This window comes from Colias croceus, chromosome 6, assembly GCF_905220415.1.
Source record: "Colias croceus chromosome 6, ilColCroc2.1".
NCBI classification, from domain to species: domain Eukaryota; kingdom Metazoa; phylum Arthropoda; class Insecta; order Lepidoptera; family Pieridae; genus Colias; species Colias croceus.
Window position 1 is genome coordinate 8,055,836 of NC_059542.1, and position 21,892 is coordinate 8,077,727.

The 21,892-nt window shown below is 32.0% G+C and overlaps 3 protein-coding genes across 4 annotated transcripts; all 3 read right to left on the reverse strand.

The window, feature by feature from the left end:
* Positions 1-3,642: 3,642 nt before the first annotated feature.
* LOC123692681 (probable tubulin polyglutamylase TTLL2) lies at positions 3,643-14,605 on the reverse strand. The gene is made up of 12 exons (XM_045637454.1): positions 14,537-14,605; positions 14,073-14,192; positions 12,457-12,560; positions 8,825-8,969; positions 7,363-7,525; positions 7,009-7,122; positions 6,578-6,783; positions 6,015-6,166; positions 5,599-5,746; positions 5,100-5,192; positions 4,617-4,808; positions 3,643-3,874 (listed from the first exon to the last, which is right to left on the reverse strand). The coding sequence occupies exons 1-12, from the start codon at positions 14,603-14,605 to the stop codon at positions 3,683-3,685; spliced, it is 1,698 nt and encodes a 565-aa protein (XP_045493410.1). The 3' UTR covers positions 3,643-3,682.
* Positions 14,606-16,483: 1,878 nt separating this feature from the next.
* Positions 16,484-18,346, reverse strand: LOC123692412 (cytochrome P450 4d2-like). 2 transcript variants are annotated; one of them, XM_045637154.1, is made up of 7 exons: positions 18,296-18,346; positions 18,012-18,208; positions 17,874-17,925; positions 17,593-17,773; positions 17,177-17,328; positions 16,877-17,059; positions 16,484-16,761 (listed from the first exon to the last, which is right to left on the reverse strand). In XM_045637154.1, exons 1-7 carry the CDS (start codon positions 18,297-18,299, stop codon positions 16,595-16,597), a joined length of 936 nt encoding a protein of 311 aa, XP_045493110.1. In that variant the 5' UTR covers positions 18,300-18,346; the 3' UTR covers positions 16,484-16,594. The 2 variants fall into 2 exon arrangements, with proteins under 2 accessions (XP_045493110.1, XP_045493109.1); XM_045637153.1 differs by having other exon boundaries at positions 16,877-17,062.
* Positions 18,333-20,030, reverse strand: LOC123692682 (probable cytochrome P450 313a1). The gene is made up of 4 exons (XM_045637455.1): positions 19,874-20,030; positions 18,883-18,972; positions 18,656-18,766; positions 18,333-18,481 (listed from the first exon to the last, which is right to left on the reverse strand). The coding sequence occupies exons 1-4, from the start codon at positions 20,028-20,030 to the stop codon at positions 18,333-18,335; spliced, it is 507 nt and encodes a 168-aa protein (XP_045493411.1).
* Between the last annotated feature and the right edge of the window lie 1,862 nt (positions 20,031-21,892).

Below are 21,892 nucleotides of genomic sequence, written 5' to 3' on the forward strand. Positions count from 1 at the left end.
AATAAGGGTTTAGAATTTATATGCATTTACAATGCAGTAACTGTGCCAAATTATTTTCTGAAATTAGCCTATCTACAGCCTACTTAAAGAGCCATAAAAAACGCTATGAAAAGTTTCATATTACATTCTCATGCACCGTGTTTGTTATGTGTACAAAAATCTGAAAACTACTCGAACATAGACAGTCATATTATAGATTTGAAACAAAATTAGTTCCATTTTCCATTTGCCTACGGAATACCAAACGATCGAATAAAACGTCATATAACTAGCAACTTAATACTCAGCGCGGTAATTCTGTAATTGAAATGGACAGTACTATTTTTGCATTCGCATACGCTGCAGCTCCCGATAGAAAAACACAATAGGGCCTGAACAATGGGTCCATTCACCGGTCTTAAATGCCTTCGGCTGTATGGAAATTTTACAGCCTCCCTACATATCACTGTAACTTGATTTTTAACTGACGAAATGGATTCATTGTTCTGTGTGTAAATTAATGCCCTGTATTGGATATTTTTCGAATAGTGCACTGTTATCTTTAAATTTTCGTTTTTGTCGAATGAAATTTGTTTTAATGCTTTGTGCGAAGTTTTAACAATGCTCGGAATTTGATTCTCTTAGTTCCGTATCTATTTTCATTGAATAAAATCGTAGCATTAGATTTATTATTTCATTTATATACGCTGTGTTTAGGAATTGTCATGATTAGATAACCAAAACACATGCTTATATTTTAGCATTTCCACTTATTTAGTTGGTTTTTGTTTTTGTTATAGGTATAAATAGGTAAATATGTTTTATTATTTAATGCTCTATAATCTCGTCTCAAATATCGTAATCAATGCTATCTACCACCTCAAATTATTAATAATTATTGTTCGCATTCTCTTAAATTTCACATTCGCTATCACGTAGCACATAGTACGTGCTACGGAGTAAATTCTAATAATAAAGCAGGTAAATGGAGTTAGCGACCAAATGCATAGTAATATACAAACATGAATATATTTGTGACAAAATATCTCTTTATTCTAAAGCCTAAAAGCGATCTTCTTATAATCTTTGTCTCTTACAAAGATTATAAGAAGATAGAGATTAATGTTTTCCCCAGGAGAAGCTATTTTTTATTTTGAATGAATGAATGAAAACGCTTTATTGTACACCATTACAAACAGGAAAAGACATACATATACAGAAGAGAGACATGCACAAATGGCGGCCTTATGGCTTTAGTAGCCATCTCTTCCAGGCAACCAAACACAAGATAAAAAACCAAAATCATGACAGAGGGTGGTGGTAAAGCTGTATTAGATTGGTAATTAAAAAAAAATTCAAAAAAAACAATATACCTACATAAACATACACATACATAAGTACATAAAAATTATTATAAATAAAAACATACATACACACATACATATATACATAAAGCATATATTAAATAAATATCGTATTAAAAATATATAGGTACCTATAATACAATAAGTTATCACTTTTTAATGTAATGTTTATTCAGTAAACGTTTTAGCTTTTCTAATTGTGACAGGGAGATCATTCCACAGTTTAATAGCTTTCACAGTAAATGAAGAATTGAAGAAAGATTTGTGTGTAGGAATACATAGAGATAGAGTTTCATGAGAGCGCAGGTTCAGTCCGTGAGTACATATAAATACTGAAATTTATCTTTGAGATATGAGGGAGTGTAACGATAAAAATTATTTTATTTTATTAAAAAAAATACATAAAAATATATTTATTAAAAAATACATTCACCAACAGAATAGATTACTAGTGAACCCGGCTGTTAATATTATATTTTCTAGGTTTTGATTCCAGCAAGTATCAGCAGCTGTAGGTATATTTTGTCGTCTATGCTTTTAGCTAAAATTTCGAAAACGGCTTCACAGCAATTTTTATTTTTTTATTATTGAAATTATTATTACAAATTATTACAATAACTTAAGTCTAAGTCCCACAAAACTGCACATGCAGTTTGTCTGTGGGATGCCTCTTATATATCTATCTATAACTAAATATATTATATAATATTATTATTGTCTGTTATAAAATATAGTATTAAGTATATTTATTTAAGTAAGTAGGTATATCTATTTAGGAGTTTGTGCTTACTACTTACCTAATAGTGTATGTATCTGTTCATTCATTTTTTTCCATGAATGGTACTGAATAGAGTGCAAGAGATTTTACAACTAAAATATTTATTTACGTTGAAGTCTAAATAATAAAAAATGTCCACGTAATGATCCTTAAATGTTTTATAGATACTTACTTTATATCGATAATAATTACATATTTAAATACTAACATAAATGAAATAAAAAATTCTCGTTAACTATTATTCAAAATATATATAACGATGATACTGCATTCGTATTCATCAAACAATGGTCAATATCATCTTACTTGTTATTGTTAACTAAAAACTACATTCGCAAATTCTAGCTCGATGCTAACGAACACCGTAGGTACCTATACTGAAATATATTTTACACGTATTATTGGGTTTTTCTTCTATTCCTTTTTCGCCAAATAATAACAAACAATTTAAAACATTCTTTGCTTTCAATACTGTTGCATAGAGCATACGCTTCCAGGTTTTGATTATCGTGTTTTGTATTAAAAAGTGTGATATATCACATTTTTACCGTGCTTCTACTACACGTACTTCTACTACGTTCATCTACTTATGCAGTGCTACGATATTACGTACACTTGTTAACATTACCCAATACCATGTTTTTTCAAGGTACAATTCCGAGACGGGCCGCAGACCGCAAACTGCAACAGCAAACTGCAAGCGACAACACTTGTTTCTATGAGCATCTATGAATCGCTGCGCGTTGCGTCTGCAGGCAGCATCGCCGCGCTTGGAATCAATTTCATAGATTATTGTCCTATAGTAGGTAGTTTTTTTTTTTTAATTGCAAGGTAAAACACCTTTACAGGCAGGCATTAGGCGTAATATTTTCTCTCGTAATAGCTATAAAACAAATACAATTCGCAGAAATCAATTTCAATCTTTCTGAATACGATCTTAATTATTTGGAATAGCTACTTGCAATTTCGCGTTTGCAACATCACTTTACTAGTTTGTACTAACTAAAAACTTTAACAGCATTTCAACAAATTGTTAACTTTTATTTTATAATTGACTGAAATAATGTTATAAACGAATAGTTTTTGGAACTTTCAGCAATTGATAAACAGAGAAAATTTCTACATGAAGTATTTTGCTGTCTGATTTTCTATTATACCTAACTACCTAATTTAAGATTAATTAAATAAGATTTTTAATTAGCTGTAGGTGGTGTGTTCTTGACGTGTATAATGTTGTTTATTATTTTCATAAAGTAAGGGCTCCATAAACTACGTTAACATCAACAATAACAGTGATTCGCATATTTTCAGACGATACTGGCACACGATTATATCAAAAGGATTTGAATACAGACATCTTAGTACCACAGACTAATAATAATATACTGTTAGTACATATCCCCATAAAATTATCCCCAGTACGTTTGATAATTTATTATTCCAAGAAGCTACTGTAGACATTCTATAGATTTTTTGCGAGATTAGCTAATAAATCCATCCCATCTAAATAAAAGTCAAACAAATCCAGAACACATTTATTCTTAAAGTTAAATTGAACACATTAAAACGGTGGCAGCCAGACTTCAAAATTCGGGCCATAAGCTAGTTTCTTTCGCAGTGCAGCCTCGAAGACGGCATCTCTAGTGGAATCCCGGGAACGCACGTCGCGACCGCATTCCCGGACTACTTCTCGAGCCGCACGGACAAACTTCGACACGTGGGCTACACTTTCTCTTACATCTTCTAGAGGTAACTGTAACAAAACAACAGTTTGTCTTCTAAATATTTTTGAGTAACATAATAAAGAAAATTATTGATTAATCACTTTCTTCTTTCAGTTCGCTGTCTACTTTTAAAGGTCTGTTAGAAACGATATCTCGAACATTAAAATAATATAAGAGGTCCAACATAAACTGCAAGGCTTTAAAATGAACACAAATACTTAATAGTATGTAATAATAACACAAATATATATCACACGGAAATAATTAAGCTTTCCGATGATGGAATTTTTAGAATGGAACAACACAAAATCTAATCGATATTACTAGATCTCAATACTAAAGAGTTTATAAAGATAACTGACTCTTAAAATGATCGCAGACAGATTCGATTGTGTGTACTTGTACCATTGCGAGCAAGTACATACATCTAATATATAAAAATCAATGCCACTTTTCGTTGTAATTCCATAACTCGAGAACGGCTGAACCGATTTCGATAATTCTTTTTTTATTATATTCCTTGAAGTACGAGGATGGTTCTTATGTAGAGAAAACGTTAATATGTACCACGGGCGAAGCCGGGGCGGACCGCTAGTCCAATATAAAAAATGACATATAAATGGTAAATTGTAAAATGAAATTGTAATATTGAAATAGTTAATGTAATGTACTAACATAGTAATTAAGAAATTACTAACAAGTGGACCTATGATGTTCTGCTAATAAATGGATTAAATAAAGAAAATATATTCGTAGACATAAGAAAATTACTTGTTCATAATTAGACAGCGTATGCGGGTGAATCCGGACCCACTGTCCCACGCGGTTGGACCCCCTATCCCACCTTACACCGTTACCCCACATACAGGCGTTCATCATTCGTCTCCGAGACGCCGCAGTGGCGTAGCCCCCGCGCCAGGTCTCGTCTGCTACTTCTGGGGGTGAAGTAATCCTTGGTGCTGACTAAAAGGAATATTTTGATCAGTATCTAAACCAATCCTCCCTACTATTAGCGAATTTTTTTTTTATTTTGTATGAAATTAGTTTTTCCGAAAGAGCTCTGAAAAATATATATCAACGATATTATGATAGATACATATTTGAAGTTAGAAATAATATCATTGAAGTTAGAAGGTTCACTAGTTATTTATAAAATAGAGGTCCTAAAAACAACGTAAATTGTTTAAAGTAACACATTACTGTACAGTCATAAAATCAGCATTTGTTGTTCGGCTTTGTTAGCTTATTTCTCACCTGTGTATCTGAGACGTCACTAGCAATGTCGGAAGACGATTTGTAACTTTGTAGCGTTTCTATTGGCTTTTCTTTTATTTTATCAGGAACATCCTGTAAAATAGAATTGAATGTTAACATTTATATTTTATGTAAATAAGTTATTTTATATTATATTAGTATATTTATTACAGTAAAATAAACATAAAGCAAAGACAATGAATATGCACCGACTACTTGTATTACTTACCTATATTATTTTAACAAACAAAACTAAAAAGATTATCTGGCTACGAAGTCAACTAAACGACCTCTAAACGACCAAACGAATAGTAATATTATTATACACTGACACAGTGTCCTAACTCTGCACCGAAAACAGAGTGATTATTTTCTAGTGCAGATACACCTTGATCATCTATTTCCTACTTATCTGCCTCATACGAGGTTGCACGAGACTTCGTTTTACATAATTGATTATATTTTAAAATATTTATATTCAAGTTCACCCTAAGCTCACATTATACTTATCAGTCATTGGTGGTTGTATAGTAACGCAGTGTACAGGCATGGCTCTGCGCCGTCGGTGTACGCGCCCGCCGCGCTTATGACCAGACGTGGAGCGGTTGGTCGCACTAGGTGTTCCACTTTCATCTTCTGAACTGTAACTAATTATAAAGAAAAACATTTACTTAATAAAACATGGTTGAGTATAGAAAATACAAAGTTCTGCTATTAATCAAATTTATCAATTGGTAAAGAGCTTCTATAATATAGCAACAATTTATTGCATTTAACTCTTGCAAAATATTCATATTTGTAAAAATCTATCATCCGTGCTGGTAAACATTTATTCTCCATATATCTCCACTTGGCATCTGCTTCTATTACTTAAGAAATTTATTTCATAAGCAAAATATGGAATTTCATATTAACCTAGTAATATATGGTACAGAAGGTCCCTGCAGGTACGATAGGCCAGTGTGTCTCATCGGCAATCCGAGCAGATCAAACAGTTCGTGCAACATTGGCTGTTTCACTGTTATATCCGCTTCACAGTCCGCTGCTAATGCTGGGGAGAGGTTCACCTGTGAGGAGAAAAAGAATTATATTAGCATTTCGTTTCAACATATCAAATCCATAATAACTTATCGCATCGCATCCACGGCAAATCTACAATTGCGCTAAAATAGTGCAAACTGAAATAGTTATAAATTTTGACCAGAATGAGTAGATGAAAATTTGAACGATGAAAATTTGTAATTTAAAAAAAGTAAATAAACATCAATCAATTTAATACGGCAAGTGCCTACAACCACTCTAAAATATGTATTTACTAGGGTAATTAAATTCGTATACTCATGACGTAAATTTCGATACATCTATCTTTTACCGAATGTATTATAAACTTTATAAATGTGTCTTGTATATGAATACCCTAGAGATACGAAATCGAAGTATGTTTGAAATCTACGAGTGCATGAGAAACATGTTTTTACCTCAATCAACCAGGGCTTCAAAGAATCATCGAGCAATATATCAAAGCCGTAGAATTCAAAACAGTTCCTAGCTGGTGGAGTACCAGCAGCTTGAGCTAATAGCGTCAGAGTTACTATGGCCCTTATCCTCTGCCAAACCAGCCATTCTATAGCACCCCATCTACCAATCAGCGCGCGACGTACTTGTTTCAGCGTCCATTTACACCCTGGGAATTGTCATTTCAACGTTTTAATTAAATTTACATGCGAGGAAAAACCTCTACAGATAAAATTTTCAGCGTTTTCTTCTTTTGGTGTCTGTTTCTAACATAGATTAGTTAAAATAAATTAAAAGAAGAAAAAGGGGCATATGTAGGAAATGGTAATACTAAATGGTTCAATGAAGGAGTTCTATTTTATACACACTACTATATTTTATAGTCAAGACTTACCACTTCCAATCCTGTCTTTGCATTCTGCAAATCTTGGTCCGGTTTTATTTAATGAGGAATTCGTCAAATGTCTATATGGATTGTGTATATCAGATAATGTGTATTTATCAGTTCCTGGAAATAAAATTAAAATATTATAACAATGCAGCAATACGAATAATATTTACAATAAAAATTTTAAACGATAAAACGAAACAAAACCAAATAAGTAGGTATTACGTTATTATATCCGAGCCCATGTCAAAAGCTTGTTCTATAAAGGATAATTAAGTTAGTCAGAATATTATATTTAAGCTGTGTGTACGGAATCAATTATTGCAGCGAAATATATTTGGTTCCGAGGAAAGTACATACCGAACCTAGCCAGCCCCTCAGCATACATATACGCAGTGAGTGGTCTATACCCAGGAACACAGACGTACAGCCGCAGGTCGAACTTATACCCAGCAATTAGCAAAGGTCGTTCAATGTACCGTTGCACCACAGCTGGACTACCGCAACGCATTTCGCAAACGCTCTGAAATTAATAAAAGGCAACTCATGTGATACTCCTGTAGTGTTATAAAAAACACTGGCTTAATAATATAGCTACTAACATGAAATAATAAATTTAAAAATACACACTAGCTTAATTCCACGCCTCTATTCGCATAATACACTTCTGAAACTCTGAATTAATACTGACTATAATTATGTATGTGTCCCAATTCTATAAAGTTCCAATCTACTGTTTTTGCGTGATAAGTCACAAATATCCAACATGGACAGATTCGGCGAACATCTTTTTCGTTCATAAGAAGTTGATTAAAAACGTCTTAGTAGTAGACTTAAGACAATAGACCTTGTCTTTTTGTTTAAACGGATTCGTGGTAAATATTAAATGCAGTTACATTCACAATGTAACATCTAGTATCTACTATTCTAGCTATCAAGTCTTAGTACGCTGCTCTTTGTACTTTATTTCCCTGATGGCTAGGTGCCAGGAATTATGGTGCATAGTATCTTTAATTCCTTCTAGTGATTTGTAGTTTTATTTTTACTACAACACTTACAATGCGATGCAATGGATTGGGTAAAAATAGCATCATAAAAGCTTAACAGAATTTAGTAACTTTGTTTCCACAAAATACTAGATAGTATGAAGGAGAACATAGTACATAATTTCTTATACGTAGGGTAATCTATTTGAACCATTCGATCATCGTTAAGGCAGAGCAGGATATATGACCTGCCCCAATCGCGTGATTAGAGCTACTTAGTATATAAACAACTCCGTCTGAAAGTTGTGCACTCGTAACCCATAAATGACGTACGTTTAGAAATGAGATATTATTGTTATCAAATTATAGTGCATTAGGCTGTATGGAAAAGACATGAATAACGACTGTTTAGATATACCTTTAGTTTGACCTCAAAATGGAGTCGAACAAATGGGCCGTAATAATTTTCTTGCCAAGAAACTATAGTTATTATTGAATAGTAACAAATGAGCTTCTGTACTAATGGCATTGTCTAAATTGCTTAGGTTTAACCTTTACCATTTTGCTAGTATAGGACAGCTAGTTTGTAACATACTAAACATTATTTAACAATTTGCAGAAGCTTCAACTCACAGCGAACAATCTATCAAAATCCACTTATCCACCCTACGTTTTACTGTAGAAAATATTTTCCTTAATCGACCATATAGTGAGATCGACCTTAATTGGTTATACTCCTAGTTTTTCTAGCACCTAAATACGAAGGACAAGCTTTGTAAACATGAAATTACTGAATTCTATGTGTACCATCTTCTTCTTAGTATTAATTAACTCACACGAAAAAGAAATATCCCTCTGCCTTGGCTCTGTGCGACCGGCTTATGTATCCACACAGCATTGTTGCCATCCTCACTGCGCCTCAGCCGTGAACACTCGGACACCAACTTCGCGTATTCCAGGGGTAAATGGAAGCACGTTGGACTGAAATGTATGGATACAAGCTACGTTATTTGATGCTAAAGAATGTATTTTATTATTATGGACAGATACACTCTGTAGGATAGAGTTACGCTAGTTGAAACACAACCATGATTGAGAAAATTACAGTTCTTGGAATAATCCAAGAAATTGTTATAAAACAATTGAAGGTCAATAAAAGGTAAAGGTTCTGAAAAAAAAAATGAAATGGATTTTCTAAATATACGACAAATATTGTATCGCTTTATACTGCATAATATGTAAATATAGAGTTCTGCATTTCATTAAATTTCTAAATTATAACATCACTGGCATGCAAACGTCGTATTATTTTAAAGCGATGAAGTGCATAGAGCAACAATATTTAAAGGGAATGACGTTAATTCTATAGTACACAACAAATGACATTGACTTTTTCTTCAAATCGTCACGCAAATGCCGGTACCACTTGGGGTAATTGCTATAAAAGCACGGTTCATTAATATTCCCAACTATAATTTAATATTACCTCGAACTTTCACCTTCGTCCCGAAGACAGAACAATTCTTATTATTGACCTTTGAAAGCGAATGCAAACTTCACTAATTTAATATTATTCCAGTAATTTCTACCGCGTTAAAAGTTTTATTTGAATTTGCTATTGTTTGGATAGTTATTGGCAATTAAATGTCGCTGCATAGTTATTTGCTAACAGAATTTAATTTAAAAAAATTATACCATCTTAAATAGTTGTTTACAATTCCAACGTTAAAAGTGCATTCCAAACATAATAAACCCTTATTTCATATTATTTGCTTAAAGTTACGTTTACATTAACTTTATATCGGGAATGTTACTTTTGCATAAATAAAATACTTATATATTATATAAATAAAGCGATGATGAACATCAATTATTTTCAAATATCAGAAAAGCTCCCGTAAAAACAGACATAACTCTATAAGACTAACTTTTACCAACCCCAAATCGAATGCATTTAATTCATACATGCAACTGTCCATAAACTTAAATATCAGCTATTTATACACTCGAATCTACGCAAGATCGTGTACACAGAGGCCTACATAAACAACGTTTACAACGATTTAAAATGCCGCCTGCTTTTTTCCGTGCAACTATTTCCGTGACGCACGCAACGCCACGCGTGATTCCATTCAAATAGTCTGTGACGCGAGGCGATTGACTCTGCCCCCCGTCATACGACAATATGATAGACATTGCTCTTCTTAGCCTGTGTACAGAGTGGCACTTTAAGTTTTTAGTTATAAGTAAAATATCGGATTTCTGACAATTTGTGACTGTGATAAATACTTATAAAAATGTAAAATAAATATGCAAGGGCCGTCTTGTACGTTAGGCTGCAATAATGCAATGTTAATCTGTGCTAAAGTATAGTTTTTTCGAATGCATGTTTAATAATTAAAAATGCAATATAGCGCAGTTGGATTGGATAGACAAAAAGTTAGAGTTAAAAGTCGAATTTGATTCATCGATGATTGTACAATCCGTTCATTGTAAAAAAAATCTAAAATGAGTTAGAAAAAATAAACTAGCTACACACAGATTACGGTCTAGATATTTTAAATTACTTGAACCATTTTTATGAGTATTTTAAACTTTTATGAAATATTTGATTGGTTTAATGTGATCTCCAAATTCACTTATTTGTAAACTGTTTCTATTATATATACATAATTAACAAAAGGAATAAATTACAGAGAAAAAATCGCGTATTTACTATAACTCTAGTGTATGAACACAGCTTTACAGAGCTTTGCAAACGTCAATGATCTTAATGGCTTTCTAATGGACTGAAAACATTTTATTTATTTGTTCCAAAGCTATCATTCGATTTTTCTAACTTTAAGCTCATAGTTCAGGATACATCGCCCATTTTTGCAAGTGACTACTATCAAGCTGATTTTCCGTTTGTAGCTTTATTTTGATGAGACACCGAATAATTTCGTGTACGAAACTCTCGATTGTGGTAGCTAACAGAGATAACAAGGATAGGTAAATTTTTTTGATTTGATGGTACTCAAATATTTATTACGCAATTTGTAGGACAATATGTCTGTTGAATTATATAAACATTAACTAAGTGAAAACAAAAAAATCAGCTTGTTAGTAATCATTTATGATGACCTCGTTATCGATACACTTTGGAAAGGGGAACTCTTTGAACAAACCATAGATTTTGTAGGACAAATATTTTTTCGAATAATTTAGGTAATTATCTTGAGATTGAACAAAAAAAAATTCATTCAGTTAGTAATAAATATTTGAGAACCATCAAATCAAAAATTTTTATCCTTGTTATCTCTGTTAGCTACCACAATCGAGACTTTCGTACACGAAATTATTGGGCGTCTCATCAAAATAAAGCTACAAACGGAAAATTAGCTTGATAGTAGTCACTTGCAAAAATGAGCGATGTATCCTGAACTATCAACGTTTTGTAAAAAAGAATATTATAAACTTGAATATTTTTTTTTTTATTTACCACAACATAGATATGAGAGTCTCATATTTTGGTTGTAACAGTTCCAATAGTATAAAATTTCACTTGAAAGTCAGTTTTGTAAACAAGCAATTCGTTCAAGGCGTTTGTATTCACCAGACTTATTTTCGATTCGCATAATCGCGTGCCGATTTTTTATGACTTAAAATTATCAAAACAGTATTATTTCGGTTTCATTTTCGTTGCTCCTTGTGGTATTTAACATTTTTCGATAATCTGAGATATCGTAAATTTAATTTTTGATGATATTACTGTCGGTTATAAATTAGCAGGAGTTATTAAAATTTAATGGTACTTCCGCAAACCTCAAATTGCCATCACGAAACTGCTGCTCTAAATTTATGACTACTTTAATTCTATTTTTTACTTTTAAACTTTTATTGGTGGGAGTTAAGTGCTCCCTTCTTTTGTGAAGGGAGCACTTAATACCTACTTGAATGAACCAGAAATATGAATTAATTGATTGATGGGTACCGAAACCTTCAAAATATCGGCACATCGGAGGTAATTCTGTCAATGTGGATTTTACAAGCAAAAAAAGTGAAAATTTTGTGTATTTCTAATATATTAAAATCTGACATTGAGATATATAAGTGTATTCTGTATCTTATCAATGGATATTTCTACTAACTTGTAGCTAAAGTGTAAGTGTATTTTAATTTGTATATCATGTTATATTTGGAGAACCCGCTAATGTAGGGTCACCTTATGGTCAGGTATACGACGAATATACCACAATTGATTAAATTATTTTTTACACAAAATAATTTTGCTGCCTTGTCCCTGTCGAAATGGAAATTCTTTTCATTTCTATAATGAAATTAATCTAAGACCAATCAATTGTAAGACTACTACTACTCTAACTACCTATCGCGACTCTAAAAACTAATTGAACGATAGCTTTAAGATCCCATACAGTTACTTATATACTTTTAATAATGTCCTTAATTCATTACAATATAACTTTACCTAAAGTCATATATAGGGCCGTAGACTCTCCTCATGCACCGAAGAAGTCGAGAGAGACTATCCTTGCGACATATCGAGCCTCCTTTTGGTATGTGATTCATAAACTGAAATCAAATAGTGTACTGTTCAAATATCTTTAAAAATAATATTGTATCAAATTGTACCAAGCAATACTTAATTTAAAGAGATACAAAATAAAAGTATGACAGATACATATAAATCAATCAAAGCTGAGTTAAATCCGTATTGCTTTTCAAAGTTTTGTTTTCAAAAATATTCCTGTAATGTAATTATTATATACCACAAAGATATTATATCCATCAAATTATAAATAGGTTCAGGTGATCTTCGTTTAGGTAAGTATATATTTAGTCGACTTTGTTTAAGAAAATACGAGACTAAAACTAGGTTAAGACAATTATTATAGTATAATTTGATCTATTTGTATCCAACTTTGTTTTATAATAAAAGATGTAAAAATAATCAAGACATTATAAAATCTTGATTTGCTTTTGTTTTTTTTATTTTAAAAAACATTTTTTTTTCTGACAAAATAAAACTACAAGTTTTACGAATTTCTAAAAATTATTGTCACATTAAAACAAACATGAAAATTCCAAAAAAATCCAAAATTATGGGCCAAGTAACTGCCAACAAACGGAACTAAGTCTATAGAAGACCGCCGTAAATATAAATAAAAAATATTGTCAAACACGAGCTTCGATCATAAAACTATCAATATTCGCAGCGTCATAACTTTTGATTAGGCAAAGACACGAGAAAATTCCATAGAAAACTGCTATCAATGAACCATTGTACAAAATCGTTTTAGTACGGTCGAATTTGCCGTCACCCACATTTTCCGTATGCTGCAATTGGCAGCCATAAAACACTGTTATTATTTATACCTCAATAAAAATGCTTGAAATGCATGGTAACTTGATACTTGTTTTTTTTTTGTCAGTACCTAAGTATATTTTATTTCTACGTTTATGGGCATGTATTGCGAATTTATCATACGGTAAATATTTTGTAGTAATAATCATCTCGCATAAGAGACAAACAACTACTATAATTTCATATTTCTCGCTCTCGCCTTCAATTTTTGCCCCATCTTTTAACCAGAGACCATTTTCAAGTGTTTGATTTTACGCGAGTGTTATACATTTAGAAATTAAAGACTTTTTAACGGATTTTAAACGCGATTTATTCATTATATTATTTTCCCGGCGTGGTCAGGGGAGTCTCCCCGTGACCACGCTCGCTGTAAAGTGTTCGAAACGTCGGGAAAATAATATAATGAATAAATCGCGTTTAAAATCCGTTAAAAAGTCTTTAATTTCCAGAGACCATTTCTTATAAGCTATTAATTATCAAATGATCTAATCTAATTAAAAAAAACACTAGTGTCTGACCGAATGCACAAAAATCAAATTTTCTCATTATTTTATTAAGGTGCACGTAACGGTGTAATTTTTTATTCAATTTTACTTGTTCTAAGATATTTTTACGTTGTAAAGGGCTTCTGTTGAATAAAGTAGTTCAAGCACTATAGGTACGAGTTCTTTTTTATTACAAGGACAATCTCACAAATGTACTATTTAAATATAATTTACCTGCCAATCGTCAAGAGTCTTGTAGCATGTTGCAGGAAAGGCGCTGCTCCTCCACCAGAGATTCCATTTATCTTCACCGCCATGCCCTTGGTATATACGCCAACCGCGTTCAGCACAAACCTAAAGATTATATATCATTTGAACATAAATCTCTAAAGTTAATTTTAATATTCTTAAATTATTACAAGAGCGAAGAAAACGCATATGAACATTTATCAATTTTAACTTTACTTCATTCATTTATTCCTTTTGACTCGTATCTTTTTTGTCGGATCACAATATAACAGCCAAAATTGAATGCCTGAATATGATTATAATATTACCTATACCTTCTTTAATTTATAATATAAACTCTCCATATAAATTAAACTATCTTACACGCGAGTTCGCTTATACTATAAAAGATCATCAGATCATCTCAACAAAATAAAGCCTGCAGCTGTGTTGTAAAAACAAAAACTTACTTTCACAAGCAAACTCGGGCCGGATCCGTTATCATTAAGCCGGTAAATAAAAGGTTCATCATCGTCCATTTCCTTCGACTTTACAATTCAATCCTGTAACAAACGTTCATCAAAACCACAGGGCTCAACACAAAAAGACAAACAACAGATACTTACTGCTCTATCAGATGCTCATTATACTAAAAAAAACTCATGCGATTGTTTCTTGTATTGTTTTGGTAGAATTCGTAAACTTTTCAGGTAGAGGGGTTGGTACGGGCCAACTGTTTCGTTTGGCCGCCCCCGAGGCACTGCTCCCGCTGCATCAAAGCCTTACCAAAATAATTTATAGCCTTGTGGGATTCGTGACAGGGCTTTATAAGCAAACCCTGCGATGAGTTAAAACGTGGTGCTTTCAATTTGTTAACTAATAAAGTGTGTATTCGCTATGATTTTCCGATCTTATCAAATACACAAATAATAGTTCAAAAATGAATAAAAAAAATATTCGCGCCCTTTTAAGTTTTATTCATAGTGAAACATTTAATTTTGCCTAATTTGTTATCTTTATTCATCTTTTTATCATGAACGAAGTTATAAATTCTGTAGAATAGTATTTTTATTAATAATAAATAATATTTTTGTTGGACTGTAATAAGTCGGTACTTATTTAAAATAAATCATTATACGGCCTTAACAACCTTAACTGAAGATCAAGTATTTTAGCCACATACTTACTTGACGTTGAGATTTATTTTACTACACTAGAAAAAATATGACCTATTGTGCCATAAATCAGTTAGATATTCCGATACCTACGCATCAAGAACTTTCAAGGTTTCGTCAAATTTTTATCACATAAAAAATTACTAAATTTACGTAGGTACGCCGCGTCTGTTCTGTCTGTCTGTTTACGATGAGCTCAAAAACTACTGCACCGATTTTCACGCTACCAATTGATGACATTGATTTTATGTAAGCTTTCCACCCGCGGCATCGCCCGCGCAGACAAAGAAAAACCTGCATAGTTCCCGTTCCCGTGGGATTTCCGGGATAAAACCTGTCCTATGTCCTTTCTCGGGTATCAAATATCTCTATACCAAATTTCATGCAAATTGGTTCAGTAGTTAAGGCGTGATTGAGTAACAGACAGACAGACAGAGTTACTTTCGGATTTATAATATAAAGTATGGAGTAAGGATATGTCACCTGTCTCTATCCAAGCAAATCCAATAGATCCAGTTAAAATAAAATCAATTTCACATTTAATTGTAAGTTTAACACATCATAAGAATATTGCACGTATTAGCTCTACCACTATTCATTGAATAAATTTTAAATAAATATTCATTAGATATTCTTAAAATCAAATAATTGCACTTAATTGACCAAATATTTCTTAATACCTATAATACCTATGGAGGAAATGACATGTAGTGACATACATAGTTTTCTTTTTAATCATTACAGTAATTGTCAAAGGAGTACGCCATGTCACATACAATTTGCATACAATACAATACAGACAATACATAATATTTTATAAAGCACTTTTATACCCTCTTCACATTGAAATTAATAGTATTTCTATTGTTTTTTCTAATTATTCTCATTACATACAAAATTTATAACACTTTAAACATCACGCAGTACCGATAACGGTACACGCTTGGTACACGGTACACTATTATAAAATAGTGTCAGTGAAAAAACTTGGAAAAAGGCATCAAACGTTTATTTTAATATACACTGAGGAATATTATAACCAAAACTTTATAGTTGCAGAGAAGAACCAATCTAAGCTAATAATGAGAATTGTGATTGTGTGATTTTGTTACTCATATCCAAGCTCATATCCGCCAACCCGCATTCGGCCAGCGTGGTGGATTATGGCCTGTACCCTCATAGGAGGCCCGTGTCCCAGCAGTGGGAACCTATATGGGCTGATGATGATGATGATGATGATGAGTTACTATAACAAATTCTAAATTCGTTGGTATCTGTGGTTGGTATCTATTGATGCATAGTCTATTTTATGATTGATTTTATTTCTTAAATGTTCTACATTAATTCCTCGCTTTATCTTCTTTCTAGGGCGACTTTGTACCCATCAACCGCCTTCATCATTATATCCAATTTTACTCTAATATTTGGTTTAGGGCCTCTCTCTGGTTCGCCTACAATCTTATAATGGCGGAGTATCGTCGCTAGTGACGTTTTCATAGACATCATGGCGTATTGGTATCCTAAAAAATAAAGAAATCTTAAACATACTCATTTGTTTTATTTTCATTCCTCGTTTTTATTGAATTCATTTAGATAAATTTATTTATTAAGATTCATGATAATAATTGACCTCACCTATGCAATTACGTGGTCCAGAACTAAAAGGCAAGTAGCAACTTGGATGTGGTAATTTATTTCTATGCGGCAGGAATCTATCCGGATCAAAACATTCTGCATCCTGACCCCAATACTTTGGATTTCTATGTGTTCCCCAGATTGATGCTATACAGCCTGAACCAGCGGGAAGTATGGACCCATCTTCTAGAAAATAATAGGTAGGTATACCAAAAAGTTGATCAAAAATTAACACATACTATCTTAGCATACTATTCTTTAAATAAAATTGTTTCTTCTACTTTGAACTTTAATACTCACGTAATACAGTGTCTTTTTCAATTTTACGAACAATAAATGGCACAGAGGGGTAGAGTCGCAAACTTTCTTGTATAACTCTATGAAGATAGACCAGTTGTGACAAATCTTCTCTCTGTATTGAACGCTTCGTATCACCTAATACTGTCTGCAACCTAGAATATAATTTACAATACAATATATATAAATTCACACTTTCACATTTTACGTCCTTTTAAGCTATAGTTTTTTCATTCTTATCGCTAACTAACAATTTCAATTTTATAATATTAGTAAGGGCACGATTGAAGGAAGGGCGATGGAAATTTTCTCTTCAAAACAGATCTCGATACATGAGAGCATACACGTATACTCAATAGACAGATTGTTAATAGTGTAATCCGAAAAAAAAATCAAAAGATTATTTTTTTTTAACTTACTCATCATAAACTTTTTCCTGCACATGATGGTATTTCGCTAAAAGCTTCATAGTGAAACCAATGGAAACCGCTGACGTATCAGTCGCAGCTATTATCATCATTAAAGCTTCTTCACGTAGTTCTAAATCATCCATACCATCTATTTCATTCATTGAAATCAGATGATCCAGAATGCTCTTTACTGAAATCACATTAAAAACTAAATGCCAACGTAACTATTTATTTACTCTGATATATTTTTTGTAAAGCTATTTAATTCAAGAAAGACATTTTATAAATACCTTCTAGGACTTCACTGTTATCCGATATTTGTTTCCTTTTATTTTGAATCACCTAAAAATTTTATCGGTATATCATTTATTTTATACACCTCTAAGATAATCGATGTCTTGAATCTTATTTACTGAGAAAAAATTTACCTCATCGGCGAAGTCATTCATTATTTTAATGTACTTTTTAATACGTTCATGATTAGGATGAAATCTATACAACCAGTTTGGATGAAGCCAGAAGTGGAATATTCTCTGAGCTATATAATTTTGGCCTTCATTGACAGCGTTCAAAAATGCATTATCAGGGTTCTGTTGAGCGCCAATTTTTACACCCATCGTTGTTTCTATAAACAGCTTATTGATGTAAACATTGTAAGATAAAAAATACTTATAATACTGGCAAGTAATTGTTTGATGTATCTCTTACTTACCCATAGTAGAATCCAAACTATAAGCATTTATAAACGGTCATAAACTAAATTGTCCTCTATTTATAAATGATGATAACACTGAACACAATTTTTCACTGTTCTCTAGAAAAATGTTGAAAAACGTTGACAGTATCTTTGGGCTGAATAAAGGCATGACCATTTTTCGACGTTGTTTCCAAATAGGTACTAAAATAAAAATTCATTTTATTAAGGACACTGTTGAGTATAAATAAATTTAATGTATGTGAAGTCCATGTATCCATGTTTCCAATGTCTGCGAAAAAAAGATCTAAAACATATAAGTTGATATATTATATATCTTCTTGTTGTTATAACCAGAACATTGTAGACAAAATTTACCTGGGGCAAAGACCGAGCCATTTCCAATGACTTGCCACATAAATCTATAAATATCATCTTTCTCTAGACTGGATTTAAGAACTGTTTCAAGTACTGGTGCCTCTGTGACCACTGCAATACAATTTTTTAATTATTTCGGACATAGTAAAAGAAATAGAGTCTTTTAGTGGAATTTTGTATTTTTATTTAATGTTGCTAAATAATCTATTAAAAATTTAAGATATCACCAAAATAAAGCAGAGGTCCAAACCAACTGGCAAGTACTCCACCATTGTTCATACTGGCATAGCTGGAGTTCTGCATTACTTCTAAAATATCTGTAAAATAAATAACCATAAATACAAGGCATAAAAAATACAACGGCATTCTAATAAAACGAACAGTACTTTATAAATATTCTATCGAATTCCATAAAAAGTCACTCTTGTTTTAAATTGAACAAGTTTTTTTTTTTCTTTGACGTCAGGAATTTAAAGATGTACCTACATAACTAGCTATTTCCCGCAACTTCAACCGCGTGGTAAAAATAAAATTTTATGGTTATTACCCTTATTACTTACTAGCTTTCCGCTTAAGAACATTTGTGTCGTACATGATTTCTATGTAGCTTTAACCATTAAGGTTGCACACGCGACGGAAGCTTAAAAAATGGAGTAACTTCTCCCGTTTTCCCAATATTTCCCTTCACTGCTCTGCTCATATTGATCATAGCGTAATAAAAAGTATACTATAACCTGCCCAGGAGTATGAAGAATATTTGTGCCAAATTTCGTGAAAATCCGTCGTGTAGTTTTTGTTTCTATAACGAATATACAGACAGACAGACAAAAATTTTACTGATTGCATTTTTGGCATCAGTAGCGATCCCTTGTCACCCCTTCATAGTTTTTTTTAAATATATTTCATGTACAGAATTGGCCTCTACAGATTTATTATAAGTATAGATTACCCTTCGGGATAAAATTTATCAAAATCCTTTCTTAGCGTATGCCTAAATCCTACATCATAGTGGGTATACCAAATTTCAACCCGTTCGGTCCAATAGTTTGAGCTGTGAGCTTTTCGTTTTATATATTAAGAAGATATTCATTCATTGTCGTCATATGAGTGGGAACAAAGATTCAAGGTTATTATTAACCATACGTGATACTACTTCGTTTTCTTTTGAGTAGATTGATGGAATTAATAATTGGCATAATAAAAACATGTGATACTTACGTTCTGTAGAACCTAGGAGTGAATATGCAGCTCCAATGATAGGCAAACTATTATCATCTATTGGAAATTTATTAGCAAGTTCATATAAACGTTTTCTTCTCAATCTAAACACATAGTATGAAAACAAAACAGCAAGGAGTAACAACCAAATGTACATTTTGGGCTCTTGTATAGGCAATGGTATAAACAGATGTAGACGAAGAATAACAAATGAAATATGCTTTTATACAAAGGATACTTTCTTGGGATTACATTAAAATATAGAAGTACATGCATTTTTATATTTGCAGGTGGAAACTTTATTGAATAAAAATCGAAATTATGCGCAATAAAAAGCATTCGATATTGATAGTAAGTGAACCAAAAGTGAACGTAATATCTTATATTTTTTTATTAAAACATTAATATACAGGGTGTAATCGTTATGTTTGCACAGGCGATTATTCCGTAACTATTGAAGATATCAAAAAACTTTAAACTAATATCGAAAGCCTAATGAGTAAAACGACAATAATAACTTTTTATTAATAAAACGGGAAAATTTTACGTCCCGTTTAATCACTGCCATACATTTAGTATGAGATACTATCCCGAACATGTAATATGAAAAATTTTGGTTCTTCTTTTGGTTTTGTGCTTAAATTGCTTCGTAAATTTTAATGAAAATTCATTTAAAAACTGTAAATAGAGCTATGTGGAATACAATGGTATTCCAAAACGAGGACGTCACTTTGAACATTTGCTTCGAACACAAAATGGTATGGGAAATTAAATGTATGGGAGTGTTTAATGTAACTTTTTTGGATATTTCCCGTTTTATTTTTAAAAAGTTATTATTGTCATTTTACTCATTACATAATGTTCTTTTGATATTTAAAGTTTTTTTATAGCTGTAATAGTTACGTAATAATCGCCTGTGCACACTTAACGATTACACCCTGTATAAAATTTTTATATGAAATTTGTTACATTCAGTTCAGTTTAAGGTTTTTTTTTAATAAAAACGAGTTTGTAAAGTGCTCAACCGATTTTAAAAATTAGATAGATACCTTTACCGAGTACCAGAAATGAGCAGGCTTTTTTCCGTTCAAACTGGGTTAAGTCCGTTGAATTAGCTGGGGTTTTCTTTCAGTTTAATAAATAATAAAATATTAATTTGGATTTGATGCGTTGATCAGAATAAGATTGCACAATCTAATTTTGTTACATATACGATCTTTCGGTGATTCTTACAACACGGATTTACTGTCTTTGAGTGGAATAAAGCAAAGGGAGTGGGTCTGTATATTTCATAATATTTCTAATTTTATTGTGCAGGTTATGCTTTCGCTATGATGTCGATAAAAACAACAGCATTATGCGTGATTCTGAAAACCTACAGAGTTCTACCAGACCCTGAGGACGGCCCTGTGCCACACATTAGACCCAAGTTTGATATCACTATGACTTTAGTGGATGATAAAGTGGCATTAGAAAGAAGATAATACTTAAATGATACTCAACATACACCAATACACCAATACATAAATAGTTTTTAATACTTGTTTTGTCCTAATTAAATTCTTAAAACAGCATAATTCCAGTCACTTGGTGCAGGTATATTTATATGTATGATGCTGTTTTAAAATTTGTTATCACTTTGTATTAATTTCATTCTATGTTAACGCTTGTGTGTAAGCTGTGGTCACATATAACCGGTTGTGCATACGCCAACTTATATAAAAAAAAACTGTATTTAGCCTAAGTACACATGTAACGACCTTTTGTGATCCTTAAATAAATAAAGAAAATAAAATAAAATACCAAATACATTAAATAGTAAATTATCAAGATGTTTCTTTTGCCTCCTCCTACAACCTCCTATAATATCAAACCTTCCCTTTAACCCAATTTCATCAGTCTCTAAAACATGGAAAGATAACATTTATTTGGCTTATTTATTTGGCGTTTGCAGAAAAGTCAATCATCCATATTATAACGTTGACCAATAACATTCCTTTGCATAAGAGCCTACAAAAT

Excerpts from the sequence above, each read along its gene's own strand:
- LOC123692412 (XM_045637153.1), bottom strand. Across the intron at positions 17,926-18,011 it reads TGAATGACTTCGCCGATGAG|GTGATTCAAAATAAAAGGAA; the intron begins GTAAATTTTTTC and ends TAAAATTTTTAG. Across the intron at positions 17,329-17,592 it reads CAGGAAAAAGTTTATGATGA|GTTGCAGACAGTATTAGGTG; the intron begins GTAAGTTAAAAA and ends ATTATATTCTAG.
- LOC123692682 (XM_045637455.1), bottom strand. The coding sequence starts at position 20,030 with ATGTACATTTGGTTGTTACTCCTTGCTGTTTTGTTTTCATACTATGTG. Across the intron at positions 18,973-19,873 it reads ACTCCTAGGTTCTACAGAAC|ATATTTTAGAAGTAATGCAG; the intron begins GTAAGTATCACA and ends TTTATTTTACAG. Across the intron at positions 18,482-18,655 it reads TGGCTCGGTCTTTGCCCCAG|TACCTATTTGGAAACAACGT; the intron begins GTAAATTTTGTC and ends TTTTTATTTTAG.
- LOC123692681 (XM_045637454.1), bottom strand. The coding sequence starts at position 14,605 with ATGGACGATGATGAACCTTTTATTTACCGGCTTAATGATAACGGATCC. Across the intron at positions 14,193-14,536 it reads GCCCGAGTTTGCTTGTGAAA|GTTTGTGCTGAACGCGGTTG; the intron begins GTAAGTTTTTGT and ends TATAATCTTTAG. Across the intron at positions 12,561-14,072 it reads AGACTCTTGACGATTGGCAG|TTTATGAATCACATACCAAA; the intron begins GTAAATTATATT and ends ATTTGATTTCAG.